Source organism: Echiichthys vipera, assembly GCF_963691815.1.
Source record: "Echiichthys vipera genome assembly, chromosome: X".
Classification (NCBI taxonomy): domain Eukaryota; kingdom Metazoa; phylum Chordata; class Actinopteri; order Perciformes; family Trachinidae; genus Echiichthys; species Echiichthys vipera.
The window spans coordinates 33245566-33263858 of NC_139825.1; the positions used below are offsets into that span (position 1 = coordinate 33245566).

Consider the following 18293-nt stretch of genomic DNA (forward strand, 5'->3'; position numbering starts at 1 on the left):
ATATTCTATCACCTTAGCTGTGCTTGTTTCTACTATCCTGATGTATTAACTGCCCTAACATATAAGTCGTATTGACATTACTATAGATATTGTTATAGTTACTGTTACTTTTGTTGTTGCTTCATCTCTGGAAGTGTCTGTCTACCAAAACTTCCCTTTCCCGGGCCACATTAACCAGCTCTAACTGGGGGATCCCGAGGCGTTCCCAGGCCAGTGTGGAGCTATAATCTCTCCACCTAGTCCTGGGTCTTCCCCGAGGCCTCCTCCCAGCTGTTTTATATTATATTATATTATATTATATTATATTATATTATATTATATTATATTATATTATATTATATTATGTTATATTATATTAAATTACATTATATTATATTATATTATATTACATTAAATTATATTATATTATATTATATTATATTATATTATATTATATTATATTATATTATATTATTTTATATTATATTATATTATATTATATTATATTATATTATATTATATCATATCATATCATATCATATCATATCAAATTATATTATATTATATTAAATTATATTATATTATATTATATTATATTATATTATATTATATTATATTATATCATATTATATTATATTATATTATATTATATTACATTACATTATATCATATTATATTATATTATATTATATTATATTATATTATATTATATTATATTATATTATATTACATTATATCATATTATATTATATTATATTATATTATATCATATCATATTAAATTATATTATATTATATTATATTATATTATATTAAATTATATTATATTATATTATATTATATTATATTATATTATATTATATTATATTATATTATATTATATTATATTATATTATATTATATTATATTATGATGGCCTGTCTCCGCTGGGGCAGCAGGGGGCGATCACGGGCCTGAGTCACAACTGACACCTGCTGTAAAATAACCGCAGAAGAAGACGCACTTTTAGGTGTTTACGTTCTCCTGCTTCCGTAGCTGCACGAGCAGTTTAACGTCCCTAAACTATCGTTAAATTCGTTAAATTGAGCTGAAACCATCGGTTATGTTTGTTATTTTCTCACCTCCAGTATGAGAGATGCCAGACAGTTAGACATTTAAAGCTCGTTTCTGTCCACTAAAGGCCACTATCGCGAGTTTTCCTCGTCTTTCATCGCAGGCTAAAGCTAAAGCTGTGTTAGCAGCAGCGGGTCAAGTGGACGTTAATTCAATCAATCATCGGTGTTAATTTAAGATATCAAACAAGGCAGTCATGGCCACAAGGCGTCTGACCGATGCCTTCTTGTTAATGCGGAACAATTCAATCCAAAACCGGCAGATATTGGCTGAGCAAGTGAGTACATACGACCCTCGTCTGAGTACACGTAGCAATGCTGCGGTGAGTGGTCTGCATCGTTTTGACATCTTTCTGTGTGTGTTTGCATGTAGCTAGATACACATGTGTGTTAGTAGCTGCTAGTCATTATTACTCAGGAACATTTCTAAGCCTTTTTTTATTATTTCACCTCAGGACTGATTGTTTTATGTGACTCAGGGGCGATTGAGGAGGATGGAGAGAGGTGTGCACCGTGCAGGCTATTGTCCTGACAGTAGGGGTGTAACGGTACACTAAAGTCACGGTTCGGTACGCACCTCGGTTTGGAAGTCACGGTACGGGTGTTAAGGAGGAAAATGAAAAAAACAAAACAACAGTTAAACAGTTTTAGTTGTCAGTATGAAACATACAAATAAAATGTATAACAAATGTATTAAAAAGATACTGCTGCAATTCTCCAATAAATAAAATACTTAAATAAGTGCAACTGCAGCATTAACTTAGGTTATGGCATATGCCCGTTCATGAATTCACAGGTAGGGGTTGTGTTGAAATATCGCCAGGAGCTGGGTTTGCACAGCTTGGTTTGTTTCAAGGCAACCGTGACAGTAACACCTGGATGGTGCCTTTTTAAATGCGCATGCAGGTTCATAATTAACCTGGAATCTGAAGTTATCCCACAATAGGGATTTGAATCACTGGGGGACGTCTGCAAGCTCCGGTTTCATGTTGTCGTTTGGCACACAATTCCCTCTCTGTACACTAGCCATTCATCCACACAATCACGCTCACTACTACTGCGTAAATGCGAGCCGAGCCGGTAGCTTAACGGTTCCGGGGGGGGGGCTGCGACTTCCAGTTTTATGTTCCGCACTTCAAAACAAGACTGTACATATTAACTATTAGTAACGTTGTGTATGCCACATTTACGGACCGTAGTCCACGTCTGTACCTGTCCAGAAGTGCCTGTACTGTGACGGTTCGATACAAACATGTATATCGTTACACCCCTACCTAATAGCTGTACAATATAATATAATTTCCAAGATAACAAATACTTGTAAAATAAAATGGTGTAGATTGGGTGTGTTTTCGTGAAAGTTATAGCATGTTTATTTTTGCTGCTCTTTAGTCAAAAAGTGTTCCACAACATAGTATTTTTTTTATCTAGGTCAAATTGTGCCAGTTACCTGTAATTTATTGCTCCACTTCAATGTAGTTGGGCCTTTTTCTGTACTTAAAAACATATATTGTCAAACAATGAGTGGCAAGGAAAGTTGCTTTATAAGAATCCTGAACACTACTGCATGTCATTCAGAAAGAATAATAATTTTTGAGTTTGCTTTATCTGGAGTGAAGCCATTATGAAAACCAAGAAGCTGTATTTTACCATGACATTGATAAAGAAACTCCACATCTAGGCAAATACCCGATCGGGTATTGGGCTTGGTGCAAAACTGTCACATTATTCTACAAATGACGCACATTAGGTCATTTTTTTAAAGAAGAATGCGTCACCCCTGTCATTATCTACCTGTGCACTCAGTTCCATTTTTATTTGTAATACTACAAAGAACTACCCGACACTTTTCTGAAGCGTGAACAGTTTACAGTAGAGGAGGCCAGGTGCAGGGTACGTACGACCGTTCACACTCAGTTGTGAACATTTTAACCATTTAACTGCTCGCTGAGGTGGCTGTATTTCTGCCATCCTGTACACCCAGAGGCACTGAACACAACCCATCAGTTGAGGTTGCTTTTCCCAAAATATATCCAGCTACTGAACACAGACTTCTCCTAACCCTCATTATCTTCCCCTCTGATAAACTTTCTATTTATCTGCTGTTCCTGATGGCGTGGAGAGGCCTCTTAATGGCTGTGGCTCCTGGTCAGATACTGTCTGTCGGTGCATCTCTGTGTATGACACAGTGTTGAGAGGTGTGTTGCGGTTTACCTCAGGACCATCAGCAAGTAGGCTCTGAGTAGAGAAAACCAATAGTGATGCTGTGGCCTGGTACTCCAGTGCTGAGATCATTTAATGACGTGATTCATGTCCTTGCATCTGCTGTGTTCTGCAGATTCACTGCTCATACACCGTAATTTCTCCGACGCAAGCGAAAAAACAAAACACTGATTTGTTTCTCTGCCGGTCAGCTGCCTTTTTACTAGAGCTCCAGCGTGAATATCTCGACCTTCCTGGCTCTTTGATTGATGTTTCTGAACCAGAGGGATCCTGTTTTTTAGCGTCATCATTTTACATATTCTTTAATGGAAAATATCTTTTTGTTCAACTGGTCTCCATCGTGTTTCTGAGTAGGTCCTTTGATTTTAGTGGCGTGCTAAAAAGTAAACTCTAAACAGGGTGGTGAAGAAAAGTGAAATATCTCCACAGATCCTGGAATAGAGCTGCATTTTTAGGAACATCAAGGGGTCCCAAGATCCATCAGGTCCTTTAACGAGTCCTCCCTCGACTCCTTACTGGACATTTATTTCACTTTCGAACCACGTTGTGTAGCTCAATTGGAGATGTAAAATGTAACATGTAAAAGTTTATAGTCCACTATCTTACTTGTCTTGCACTGTTGTCTGTTCCATGTATGTTTGGTGCTATTGTCCCTGTATCAGACTTTATTCATATGTGCTGTAAAACTGTGTTGATTGAAAGGTCTCTGCACTCTCCACCAACATCAGTCACAGAGAAGATTTTAGTTCATCTGTGTTAAAATTCTGTGAAAGCTGGAGAAAAGTTTTTTGTTGTTCAGCAGTATGCCACTTTCATCTCATTTCATTGTGCAGTTATGATGTGCATACATATCCACAGGCTGGGATATATTTGCACTGCCTGAAATGCAATTACTCAAGGAAAACTACTTTATTTGACGCACATTCAACTTACTGAAGCTGTGTTAAAATAACTGACTTTGCCAGAAGGCAGCAGGGCCTTTGTCACTTCAAACAAGAGAATACACGTGTCACAGTGTGTTTTACATTTCCTATTACATATTAATAACTTCCCACTCACTTAAACATGAAATTGTTCTTTCTTTTTCTTAAATTCAGCCATCGCAGGTGATCTTGAGCCTCAACCATTTTTCTCTTTCTTCATTCTCACTGTTTCTTACATCTAATGATTAAGTGAAAGTGGAATTATTTTGCACATACACTACACACATGAAGTCAGGACAAATTATTAGATTTTATTTACAGCCAGACCTAATTTACCTCTGCTGTACATTAATTATCACTCATTCCAGATTAACTGTTGGGAGGGAGTCGATGCAAAAACACTTTTTTGGTCTTCACTGCTGACTTGTTGCGGGCCTCACTTTCTGTCACTTCTGTCTTTCTCTCCTTTTCCTTGATCTCTATTGGATGGGACCAATCTGCTATCTGCCAATCACATTAGGAGCTTGATGAGGTACTGTTGTTTCCCTTTGTGGTAGAATTACTTTAGATGCAAAAATGGTACACTATCATAATGGTGATTTATTATTATATAAAATATTTTGATTGCATCATTTGTTGTTTGTGTTTTAAAGTTGGCTGACGATCGAATGGCTCTGGTGTCAGGAATTAGTCTGGATCCTGAAGCGGCCATTGGAGTCACCAAGAAACTGCCCCCCAAATGGATAGAGGGGATTGATGAGGTGAGACAATCACTTGGAATTGAAACAGAAATATAGAGAGATATCTGTAAAGGCTGATCCACCACATGAAAAGTGCCTGTCTGAGCCCAACGATGTGTGTTCAGAGTCAGGTCACATGGCGTTTAACCATTAAGTATTTCCTTTCAGATCCAGTATGAAATCACACGGGTTCGTCAGAAAATGAAGGATCTGGCCTTACTCCACGACAAGCACATGAATCGACCCACACTTGATGACAGTAGTGAGGAAGAGCACGCCATAGAAATCACTACTCAGGAGATTACACAGGTACAGTCATTAACCGGTGTAGTAATAGAGAAAATGCTTTTTTTTTTCCATAGATGAAAACCCGAAACTATGGAAACTGAGAGCGGACATTCTTAGAAAAAATGTTTTGATGTCGTTATCTTGAGATCACAAGATAATCAACACCGCGTTTGAAAACCGGACGTAGTCACATGTCCTTGCACTAACTTCAAGTCCATCACCGTCAGCTTGATCTGAGCCGTTTGAATGCATTTACCACCAACCGCGGAGATGCAATTGATGGCTGGATTGACGACAGTGCATGGTTCACATGGCACACCTATTATAAATCTGCCCTAGTGAGAGGAAACAACCTTTAGTTTTTTTCTGTGATAACAAAATATTTAACTTGTGATCTCGACATAAAGGCACTAAAAATAAAAACTGCAACCACAGCTGTTCCGTCTTAAACACCTGTTATGTTGCAGATGTTTTTATTTGAGCATAAAGTCATAAGAGCATGTAGTATTGTCCATTTATCTTCTGGTGTTTGAGGGAGTGGAAATTAACACATTTGACAATATTTTACTGTTTAACATACAACTGGAAATGAAACATTTGTTTCTGCTCGCTCACCATTTATGTTTTCATTGCAGATGTTTCATCGATGCCAGCGAGCTGTGACGGGTCTACAGTCTCGTTGTGGTCACTGTACCGAGCAGGAGGAGAGGCTATTGAGAAACGTGGTCTCGTCCCTGGCACAGAGCCTGCAGGAGCTGTCTACCAATTTCAGGCACACACAATCCGGCTACCTAAAACGTAAGGAATGCAGTAAAGCTGGGATCGGTTCTCTTCACTGTGTTTCTGTATTTGTAACCATTTCCAAGGTCATGCTTCATCTCATAACTCTTATGTTCGTTTATATTCCAGGTATGAAGAATCGTGAGGAGAGATCAAAGCACTTTTTTGACTCTGGACCGCTAATGGAAGAGGATGAAGATTTAGCTGTATATGACAAGGTGACCGGCTTTTTTCAACATGTGTTAAGCCGTTCAAATAAACCTCAGTGAGAGTCCACTACCGTCTTCCTTGGCTGCGGCAATAGAAGAAGATACCCTTCATATGATAAGCATGAGTACAGACGAGAGAAAAACAAACATCCATTAAAAGTCTGGATACACACTCACTTATTGATGCAGGATCCACTGTGTATTAAATTTAAATGCACCATTTTTACCAGTTTTTGTCACAGGAAAATGCGTAAATAACTGTGTGGAATAAAAAAGTAAAAACAATGCCTCTAGTGTTTCAGAAGAAGAAATAAGATGACCAATTTATTATAATGAAGACATTTCAAAATAATTTTTAACACTATTAAAGTCATTGACTTATTAATTTGACATTAATCCGTGCATTGTAAAACGCTAAAACAATGGCCCAGTATTATCATAACTTAATTATTGTAGAAAAAACAGTAATTAACATGATGCTACAGTCATGTGGTTTCCTCTCGTGCCCAAGCTTTTAACAGCCACATTGGCGTGCAGATGGACGCCCTTTTGTCTTTGCCGTCAGGGTGTTTGCTCAAATCTACTGAGTGGAATAATGAATTAAATGGAGCATTGCTACTTTTTTTTTGTTTCAATTTTGACATAAATCGTAAATTGATCTGTAATTTGGTTAGAGTGGTGTCTGCTGAGATTGTAGCTTCACGTGTTGTTGCGTTTTACTCTAAAATTACCTACTTTTGTTCTTTCTTTTCTTTCAGGGGTTCACAGACGACCAGCTGATGATGGTTGAACAGAACACAGTAATGGTGGAGGAACGAGAGCGGGAGATCCGACAAATAGTGCAGTCCATCTCAGATCTGAATGAGATTTTCCGGGACTTGGCTGGAATGGTAGTAGAACAGGTATTTGAAGCAATCCCGACACGCATACACACACAATCGATCCATAATCACGGCATTAGTCCGGTCACTGAGGTCCCAATGAAAACCGCTCCTGTCCTCCACAGAAGCGTGGGTGGATGAAGCATCCTGACATGTTGACATTTTGTTTTTGTATCAACAAAGCTTGAATGAGAATCCGTGGCAGTGCTGCACCAAACTGTTAACGACACTGCTAACATGCAACCTTTGTTTAAAAATAACTAAAAAAATGTTTTATCTGCCAACAAAATTCATTCTTCTTCTTCTTCTTCTTCTTCTTCTTCTTCTTCTTCTTCTTCTTCTTCTTCTTCTTCCTCTTCCTCTTCCTCTTCCTCTTCCTCTTCCTCTTCTTCTTCTTCTTCTTCTTCTTCTTCTTCTTCTTCTTCCTCTTCCTCTTCCTCCTCCTCTTCCAGGGCACCGTTCTTGACAGAATTGACTTCAATGTGGAGCAAGCTTGTGTGAAAACAGAAGATGGAATGAAACAGTTACAAAAGGTAAACGCCTTCTTACACATTTTGACTTCTGGTTAGGTGACTGGCACCATTTTTTTATATCGCAAATTTACAGTTCAGATTGCTGTTAGAGGGGAAATGCAAACATTATTTATTAGTTAGTTATTCCTACTTCTTACTTCTCTGGTTTCTGGCTTTGAGAGACGCTCATGTTCTCAGATATTGGCCGAAACTCCCCAGGCCACATGAATAACAAGTAGGAATACTTAATTTAGGCAATGTTTGCCATTTAATTCAAGCTTTATTTCCTGTTTTTGTTTTTTGCGTGGAAGTTAATAACCAATGTTGCTATCTCAAGGGAAAAAGACAACTTTAAGTAGATTAAAGACATGATTCTGATATAATTTACAGTAACTACAAACAGGATCCACAATCCTTTACACCTAACGAAAGCTGTTGCATGATGATGAGACAGTTCACATTGTTTTCATTTTCTTTGCAGGCGGAACAATATCAAAAGAAAAACAGAAAGATGCTGGTTATTTTGATCCTCTCCGTCATAGTCATCATTCTAATTGTTGTTCTTTTTGGAACAAAGTTTTAATTTATGCATTCCTCTGGCTTTTTATTTCCTCTCTGGGTGTTTGTTGTGCATCTGTGTGGACTTGGTCTCAGTTCTACCCAAAATAAAAGCCGACTGCCTTTCATACCCACCAGGAAACGTCAAGAATTCCTCGTCCCTTTGCGGGTGCACTTTGAGCTGTGCGGCGATGTTTTGTGGTTGATTTTAATGAAAGAAACAATCATCAATCTGTCTGAGCCGCGGCTGTTTGTATCAAGTGTTGTTGATACAAGTCTTAACGAAAAGAAAACACTTTGTGATGTATAAAAGAATGGACTATCAATGTTTAAACGCTAAAGCAGAGTGTTTTCTGCTTAAACTCAAAGCACGAACTGTGCCGTGTTTTGTGTGACAATATGTAATTTCTGTCCAGTATCATTGCAAAAACTTTGTCTCTGTGAGGAAAGATGTGACAAGAACAAATGTTTGCGAAAGAGAAATATGCAGTAAATCTAATTTCACCGCAGATTAATTTTCATTCCAACATTTATGTCCCGGTTCAGTATTTGACCTTGAGAGATTCAAATGTTCTGTGACAGGACAAAACCAGATATGATTAGAAAAGTCTTTCAGTACCAAAAATATTCCTTTGGTTTAAGGGCCACCTGTTTTCTTTATTTTCATTATTATCCCTTTACTTGACCATCATTGTTGGCAGTCATGAGCTTCCATCAATTCATCATGAAATGTTTTTCACACCTGCTGCACTTTTCATCCAAGTGCTCATTTTAAAACACTTAATCGTTTATGTACTGGCCCTTGCTTAAAGTGCTACCTTTTTTTTATTTAAACTCTTGCAGTTTGCACATTTTAAGGCCTGAGGGGGGAGAGTGGTTGTGCTATGGATGTAATACTACTGTCATCTGTATGATGAAAATAATTATTTATTTTTTAATAACTTCACATAATCAAGAGTATCGGAGGCGTTCTGTCTCAGGCAGAATTACTGTATATTGAGTAAAGTATCTGTAGAGTAAACCGACAGTTATCGTCCACTCCACCGAGGCTGAAACTGTGATGAAGTCCAACACAAGCAGACGTACGAAGACAGCATTATATTTTTTCTTTTCAGACTGGACGCATTGCATTTTAAGTCGGCTGTGTTGTAATTCCTTTACATGGTTTTTGTTCTATAAAGACTGACAAACAGAAATGATGAAGAGTTTTATTTAACATATCTGTCCTTGATTCTACACTTTATACACCTGTTAAATCATCTTTGTGGAGTTATGTGTGAAAAATGTCTTAGTCCCACTTAGTACACTCTAAAGTCAGCAACTTTTTTTTTCTTTGGGTTTTTTTTCTAAATAAACCTGGAACATGATTTTGTTTTGTGTGTTTTGAATTTCAGCACTGATGCAAAGACACATCGACACAATCGATGAATGGCTAGTTATATTTTGCAGATTGACCGAATTTAAATTATGTAAATTACAACATTTTTTGGTTTCTGCTTCTCAAATGTGAGGATGTGTTGCTTATCCTTCTTTTATAACATCGTAAATGAAATATTTGTTTTTTGACCGTAAGTTTGGACAAAATAAGCTTTTTTAGGATGTCCAGTCGGCAGATTTACATGAAAATGACTAAGTTGCATAAGATCATGTATCGTTTTGAGCGCAGACACTTGTCTCGACGGAAATGCTGGTGAAGAAAATAAAGATATAATCTTATTTTATTGCAATTCAAAAATTCAGGAGTGTTGCGCTGATTTAAAGGTAGGAGGCACCTGAAGTCATAGTAAAGTGTTATCACCTAAATCTAAAGGTCAATAGTGGGTTACAGCTTTCTCCCTCAATAACATCAGTTTAAGTATTAAATGTAATAAGATAATCTATTATTAGTCCCACAGTGGGAACATTTGCAGGGTTACAGCAGCAAAAGAGGATTAGTGCAAATAAAAGCATCAATAACATGCAAAATACAAATATAACAGTCAATGTACACAGTAAACAAAACAAACAAATTAACAGTAAACAGGGCAAGTGACAGTAAAACAAAAAGTGATCCAAACATGTTTTGCACTTTACTGTTAACGTGTGTGATGCAAAGTGCTCCTTCAGAAAATTATTTTATTCTTCTTTAATAGATCCTCTAACCCGGAAGCTTAGTGTGTTGAATTTCAAATTAAAAGCCTGATGTCTAACCCTTCATTGACTGGACGCCTGCAGCTTCACAGCCATATTCAGTTAATATGGAAATAATACATCCTGCTCAAATGTCTGGTCTCTCTCCCTCTGAAAGTGCTAAATTTAAAGAGCCGAAACACAACCCCATCATCTACCAGCTGCTTACACTCGGTGGTGCGCATGCTCGTTAACGTAGTTGATCCATCAAGTGAATCCATTTTTATTTACCAACCAACCATGACTTGTGCACGGGGTGAAGACGACCCCTTCCCCGTCGACGACTGTCTGTTCGCGGACACATTTTGTCAGGACACCGTGTACACGTTAATGGGCCAGGAGCTGAAGATCCGACAGGTGTTCGGGGCCAACCTCGGCGTGGCTGCACCGGTCTGGGAGGCTGTAAGAGCCAACTTGGTTTCTGAAAACATACCTGCTAAAGCAGTGTGAGCTTTGTCTAGAGTAAGGGGGTGTGTTTTTGTGTGTGCACAGGCGTTACACTTGTGTGGTTTCTTCGAGGAGCAGTCGGTAGAGTTGAGAGGAAAGCGCGTCATGGAGCTGGGGGCAGGCACCGGTGTGGTGGGGATCCTGGCTGCGCGCCTCGGTATGTTTACTTCTGTCTGCGGAGGGATACATTCACGGTAATGAGTATGGGTGAATAATGAATTCATTATACAGACTTTGGTTTGGCATTACGCTCCTTTCTTGGTTGGTTGTATGTGTAGTGTGGTGGATACATCACATTTTCTTCTGTCAAGGCAAGTTTATTTGTTAAGTAGAATACAACAACGAGGTAATTCAAAGTGCTTTACATAAAACATTAAACGCTTTGGAAATAACAAATAGGTAATTTAAAATATAAAAATTTAAAACACGAAGGCCATTTAAAACATATAAAAGATGGTTACAGTAGAGTTTACTGAAAAGCAGCGGCAAATAGAAAAGTTGCAGCAGACCTGCAGTTTTTTGGAAGTTTGTTCCAGATTTGTGGAGCATAAAAACTGAACGCTGCCTCCATGTTTAGTCCTGACTCTGGGGACACAGAGCAGACCTGTCCCATGTTTAGTTCTGACTCTGGGGACACAGAGCAGACCTGTCCCATGTTTAGTTCTGACTCTGGGGACACAGAGCAGACCTGTCCCATGTTTAGTCCTGGCTCTGGGGACACAGAGCAGACCTGTCCCATGTTTAGTCCTGACTCTGGGGACACAGAGCAGACCTGTCCCATGTTTAGTTCTGACTCTGGGGACACAGAGCAGACCTGTCCCAGGTTTAGTCCTGACTCTGGGGACACAGAGCAGACCTGTCCCATGTTTAGTCCTGACTCTGGGGACACAGAGCAGACCTGTCCCATGTTTAGTCCTGGCTCTGGGGACACAGAGCAGACCTGTCCCATTTTTAGTTCTGACTCTGGGGACACAGAGCAGACCTGTCCCATGTTTAGTCCTGACTCTGGGGACACAGAGCAGACCTGTCCCATGTTTAGTTCTGACTCTGGGGACACAGAGCAGACCTGTCCCAGGCTTAGTCCTGACTCTGGGGACACGGAGCAGACCTGTCCCATGTTTAGTCCTGACTCTGGGGACACAGAGCAGACCTGTCCCATGTTTAGTCCTGGCTCTGGGGACACAGAGCAGACCTGTCCCATGTTTAGTCCTGGCTCTGGGGACACAGAGCAGACCTGTCCCATGTTTAGTCCTGGCTCTGGGGACACAGAGCAGACCTGTCCCATGTTTAGTCCTGACTCTGGGGACACAGAGCAGACCTGTCCCAGAGGATCTGAGAGGTCTGGATGGTTCGTAGCTGAACAGAAGATCTGAAATGTATTTTGGTCCTAAGCCATTCAGTGCTTTGTAAACCAACAGAAGTATTTTGAAATCGATTCTTTGACAGTCAGGAAGCCAGTGTAAAGATCTGAGGACTGGAGTGATATGATCTACTCTTCTTAGTGAGGCCTCAAGCAGCAGCGTTCTGAATTAACTGCAGCTGTCTGATGGACTTTTTAGGGAGACCTGTCAAGATACCAGGTCCAGGTCTGTCTGGCTCTTTGCTTGGAGAGTCCCTTAATTTATGCTCAACCACACTTCCAGTCAGAGATCTTCCACAGGGGGTCCTCAGAGTTACTGTAGGGGGTCCGCCAAACTGTTTAATAACATTTTCAACGGGTTTTTTTCTTTAAAAAGTCTGAATGCAACGTATTAGATAAATAAATATATATATAAGATAAATGTATGAACATTCAATAAATACATTTACACAATCTTGATGATAGGCTTACTGGCACCAAGGTAGCCATACACAGAAACACTGAAAAAAAAATGACTTTTTGGTATAGTAAAATGTATTAATTCAGTCTAAGTAATCTATACATAGCAACATAAAAATTCAGTAGAAACAAGAATATTTTAAGTAAACATTTGAATAATTACACATTTTATTCATGTAATAAATTCACTGAATAGGGAGAGTACATTTTATTATATATTTACAAATACGTAAGTTACTGAAAATGTCAAAATTTAAATGAAAGTACCATAACCTCCTATAAGCAATTCCCTTTCTATGAAAAAATGTTTTAGACTTTGCTTAATTAATTAAGATAAACATAACTTATAAATTGAGCAGAGTTTAGTAACATTTGCTCAGTTTCTTCACAAAAACATGATATTGTTGAGTGACTTGTGCTTGATATTCAGCAGATTTTATTAAGTAAATCCTACAAGTTATTTTTTCAGTGTACAATTGAGCTGAAGGATTCAATGTGCCTTCATAATGTATGTTTAACATTAACATATGATGTATAAATATATGAATGTCAGTAATGATCATTGTAATATCTAAACACTGTATGCACCATTACAAAAAGTTGTGTGCATAGGGGTTAGGCCTAATTTAATATGCAACTTAATTTAATACAATATTTGTAGTAGGGGTCTCCGCTTCATCTCTTTCAGCTAAGGGGTTTTTCAGCTAAGACCTGTTTTAAAGAAATGTAAAGCACAGTGGCTTCGACTGGAGGCTGCAGCTGCCACAGCAGGTGTTGCTCCTATAGTGTCAGTGCTGAAAACCTACCACCTGTCACTTTTTCAGTGTTGTCAAATCATGCAGAGATTTTTTATTTACAGTATCTGGATGTGTTCTTTCTGGTGCATCCGTCTGTAAATAAAATATAATTGCAGCATCATGGGTTGAGACACATTGGAATATAAATTTTGCTGCGTCTTTCCAGGTGCAGTCGTGACCCTGACAGACCTTCCTTTGGTTCTCCCACAACTTGAGGCCAACATCTCCGCTAACATGCCATCCAGTGGTTGGCCTGCCACCCTTCCCACCGTCCTCCCTCTGTCCTGGGGTGAGGACCACATGAACTTCCCTTCTGACTGGGATCTGGTGCTCTGTGCAGATATAATCTACCTCCCAGAGACTTACCCACTGCTTGTTGAGACACTAGCTCATTTGTGCATGAACGGAGCCGTGGTTTTTCTCTCGTCCAAAATGCGAGAAGAGCACAAGACTCCTGGTTTCTATGAAGAATTTCTGCCAAGAAGATTTAATGTGGAGCTGGTGCACCGAGATGACAATCAAAACATTAATATCTACAGGGCATCTCTGAGGAAAGACCAGGGACTCTAGCGACAGCTTGCTGCAGGCCTGAGACTGTGATTAGTTACTGTGCTGAGACCAGTTATGACTGTTATTTAGGTGCTCTTTAAAAACTGAAAGCTGTGTGATACAAAATGCACAGCTGTCATCTTGCATAATCCAGTTCTACCAAGTGACTAAATCGTCAGGTGATTTTTTTAAGTCGCAGTTTTGTTTTATAATGCAACTACAACTTGACACATTTCTCACTCAATCAGTTCTAAGCCTCATTCAATGTTTAGGTCAGAATTAAGTTTACATGGTTTTGAGAAGAAGAAGAAGAATTTCTTTATTAGTCCCGCGAATGGGGAAATTCAATTTTCACTCTATTATTTTTCATTTTACACACACATGCAACCAATGGAGACCAATGGAGAGATGGCCAGTGACCGGCGCACCAAGCAGTTGGTGTCTTGCTCAACAGCACCTCAGCAGTGCCCAGGAGATGAACTAGAACCTCTCCAGCCACCAGTCCACACTCCATTCATGGTCCACACAGGGACTCAAACCAGCAACCCTCCGGTTCCCAGCCCAGTCACCTATGGACTGAGCTACTACCGCCCCAGAGAAGCACCAAATACTGGAATGTTGTTGACTAACCACTTCTTGTTTAATTAGTTGACCAGTGGTTTGGTATATTGGTATATTGAGCATCCTAAGTCACTTAAGAAATCTGAAATAGCCTGATAATATTTCCGTTTACAGCCACATTCGAATAAAAATGCAATGACACATAATTTGCTTACTGTATGTTGCTAGGCTATTGTCGATCAAATCTCATCCAACACCATCCAAACAATCCAGATGATGCATATTGATGAATATTGAGTTATAATAATATATAATATATTATATAATAATAATACCTGGATGTGTGTTTGTTGGTGCTCATTTAGTTATGAATATTCAATTGCATTATACATTTCAGGGACTTCAAATTAACACCAGTCCTCCCTCCACACAGGGCGATGAAGTCAGCCCTTCACTGAACTGAGCCAAAACTTATCTTCGACCAGATTCAAAGCTCATACAGTAATAATTGAAACTTTAATGTAGTTGGTGTTATACTGTCATTTCTGTCTTCTGGGTAATTTTATATCAGCTCAGTCAGACGTAAATAACGCTGGGTCGTATATATTAAATTATAATTCTCAAACTTCTGTCACATTGATCCTCTCCTAGTGAAAATAAAGCAGAAATTAAATGTATATGGGAACATCTACCTTTTGGTGTATGGGCTGTTGATATCCAATACAGTGTTTTTTTTATTGAGATATATAATCAAAACAAAGTTCATCCCAAACTATTCTGTTAACATCAACAGATTGCCCTCCCTGCAGCCTGCTGTCTGTACGCACTTCATCCCCTCTCTCCTGCTCTCTGCTGATGTACAGACTTTCTGTTCAGAGAAGGAAAGCCTGTTTGTTACGCTGGAGAGTTTCAAAGAAAGGGAGACAACCCGTCCGCTGCCCATCTCTCACTCCGCTACAATTCCGCCGACAAAACAACAGATCCCTATCTCCATACAGAGTCTGCTCGCCATCACGCCGGGCACCTCCCACACGAGTCATGCAAAGTGCAGATCACTGATTTTGTTGTCATTCATGATTATTTGGACACAGCCATTTAAAATGTGCATCGAAGAGTTGGCGATGTTGATGAGAGTGCCATTTGAGCCGATAGGAAACCATCCAATTAGAAAATGTCAAAGATGACTGTCTCTTTCTAAACTTAATCCATGTTAGTTTTCTGCATGTTGTAAAACACATTCTTACACCTTCACATTAGTTTGTGTGACTTTATAGAGGAATGATGCAGCTAGAGATGGTAATTCTAAAAAGCTGATTAAAAAATTCCTCAGTGGTATTTGAACTGGGCATGTTGACTGGATGAGAGGAGGATGGGCTTCAGGGTGTGCGTGCGTGTGTGTGTGTGTGTGTGTGTGTGTGTGTGTGTGTGTGTGTGTGTGTGTGTGTGTGTGTGTGTGTGTGTGTGTGTGTGTGTGTGTGTGTGTGTGTGTGTGTGTGTGTGTGTGTGTGTGTGTGTGTGTGTGTGTGAGAAGTGGGAGGGTGACTGAAAAACACTGTCCTTTTAAAACAAGTTGTCCTGTTTGGACTTCATTTAGTCCTCATATCACCTCATGAGCAGCAAGTACATTAATCTGAAAACAGCAATTAAAGGTACGTGTTGTCCCTCTGTATCTCCATTTATATGTAAACTGCAGAAGAGCGTTTCTTCAATTTAAATATTTTTTTAGTTTATATGTATAACATGTCATATTCAAGAGTATAATGTTAATATGCTTTTTTAGTCTGATTTTAATCTCTAGATTGTATGCATTATAAGAACATACTGAAGCAAATAATAAATAATATATTATCTTTTTTTGGTCATGTTTCAGATCTGTGTATCAGAGCAAAAGATGGAGTTCTGGCCCGAGAATATGGGGCAGTCGCCTCTATACTCCAAGTTTGGTACTGTTCCTGGGAGAAATTGTTCACATAAGTGAGTTCAGTGCGATGATAACTTTTCAACCAGTGTAACTGTCAGATGGAAGACTTTGTTGCCATTTTATATGCTTGTTTGACAAACCTGATTTGTAATTTTCTTGACAAACATTATTATTGAACAATAGTCTTAATATCCATTATATGCCGTTACTGTAATCGTGAGAAACTGCAGAATTTTCAGTAACACATTATTTCCACTTGGAACTCCATCAGCATTAGACAAGTGATACCAAAATGAGCCAATTTTCATGGGAATATTTTAAAAAAGACACATCAAGAACTTAAATGTGATGTGGAAGATGGCATTTGTTGAAAGTATTTGGATTTACTTACAAGTTTCCCACCATTTCACCCACAGCTACCATGACAGACACCAGGTACCTCATTATCCGCTGTACTATGGTGAGCAGCAGGATCAAGGCAGGGAGTCCAGTTACTGGACTGTACCAGGATCAAGAACAGGAGGGGCTCTACAGGAGTACACTAACTGGACAGACCAAGATATGACCACTTCAACTTCTTCTCACTTCCCTTTTATTCTAGACCGCCATGCTCAGCAGCACCAGGACTTGAGAGACTATCAGCCTCATGAAGCCAGGGACAGAGAGTGGACAGTAGCTCAACGAGCAGCAAGGGAATATGAGAGAGGATTTCTGAGGGAGGGATGGCAGAGGAGGTGGGAGCCCTGTGTTCCTGTCCGCTACAACAGGGAAGTTTCTGCTAAGAGGAGCGACAGCAGCTATCGGGAGCTGGAGGCGTGGGCAGCTCGATACAGTCATTCACTTCCGAGGAGGAGACGTATAGAGGCGGAGTTGAGGGGCGCCTCTCAGGGGTTGCTGGAGAGCAGCAGGGCTCCAGAGACGGACAGCAGGAGTGGGACAGATCCTCGAATGGCAATGCTGCAACAAGTCAGACAATCTGCAAACATCAGAGAATCAGGACTGTGGGATAGAGGGGGCAGGCAGCAAGCTCCCACCTACTATCCAACACAAACTCCTGCCACCGACACAAGCCACATGTTTGACATGAAAGAAAAGGCCGGCTACCAACGGAGGATGTACAGTCAACCTCCTGGCTATATTGCTCCTCCTCCATATGACAGCCCGCACAAAGCTTCACCAGTATTGCACCACTGTGACACCAGCTGGGAGCAGGAAGGTAAGAGACAAGCCTGTTGGTCGCAACCGACACTCAGAAAGCAAAATGTCCCTCTGCAAGATCACATAAAAGGAGAGAAAGAAGAGTTTACAAAACCAGATGGGAATCAAAAAAGTTTCCCGGAGCTTGAAGGACTAAAGCAGCAGCTACAGGAAACAGATGCTGTACAGGCAAGCAGTCCATTTAATAGCCAAGAAACCCGCATACGGCATGAGGTTTTGATGTCTCTCCAACAGCCACAAGTGTTACACGCAGTTGAGAATAAAAAGATAAATGAAGGACCATCCTCAAAAGTAATTGAAGGAAGAAAGTTCAGATTAAACAAAAAGACAGGTGGGCTGACCATATTCTGCTTGGTGTCTCGAATAGCTGGCAGCACAGAAACTGCATCTTTGCCCCTTTGTATCTCAAAAACAATCATTCAAAACACAGAATTAGAAGGTCAACGGGACATTAATCAAACACACAAACTTGCAGATGAGGTAGACTTCAGAGCGCCAACACTCACAGAGCAGTCAAATATTTCAGATCTGAGAAATGTCAAGGCCAAAATCAAGGAGACGCCAACCTGCATTGAAAGTGAGATACTTGAGGATAATCTATCAAACAA

The 18293-nt window shown here is 39.6% G+C and overlaps 2 protein-coding genes across 2 annotated transcripts; both read left to right on the forward strand.

Annotated features, from left to right (window-relative positions):
• The first annotated feature begins 1015 nt into the window (after nucleotides 1-1015).
• Nucleotides 1016-9495, forward strand: stx16 (syntaxin 16). The gene is made up of 9 exons (XM_083939402.1): nucleotides 1016-1413; nucleotides 4757-4768; nucleotides 4890-4997; nucleotides 5145-5285; nucleotides 5900-6062; nucleotides 6174-6262; nucleotides 7012-7155; nucleotides 7587-7667; nucleotides 8128-9495. The coding sequence occupies exons 1-9, from the start codon at nucleotides 1288-1290 to the stop codon at nucleotides 8227-8229; spliced, it is 966 nt and encodes a 321-aa protein (XP_083795528.1). The 5' UTR covers nucleotides 1016-1287; the 3' UTR covers nucleotides 8230-9495.
• Nucleotides 9496-10613: 1118 nt separating this feature from the next.
• On the forward strand, nucleotides 10614-15002 carry LOC310965265 (EEF1A lysine methyltransferase 3-like; the record flags this gene model as incomplete). The annotated part of the gene is made up of 3 exons (XM_083938768.1): nucleotides 10614-10775; nucleotides 10866-10977; nucleotides 13603-15002. 3 exons carry the CDS (start codon nucleotides 10614-10616, stop codon nucleotides 14004-14006), a joined length of 678 nt encoding a protein of 225 aa, XP_083794894.1. The 3' UTR covers nucleotides 14007-15002.
• Nucleotides 15003-18293: the final 3291 nt, after the last annotated feature.

Bases quoted from the DNA above. Each gene is read 5' to 3' on its own strand.
- stx16 (XM_083939402.1), top strand. From the start codon at position 1,288: ATGGCCACAAGGCGTCTGACCGATGCCTTCTTGTTAATGCGGAACAAT. The intron at 7,156-7,586 runs GTATTTGAAGCA...CTCCTCTTCCAG, and splicing joins CTGGAATGGTAGTAGAACAG to GGCACCGTTCTTGACAGAAT. The intron at 7,668-8,127 runs GTAAACGCCTTC...TTTTCTTTGCAG, and splicing joins GAATGAAACAGTTACAAAAG to GCGGAACAATATCAAAAGAA.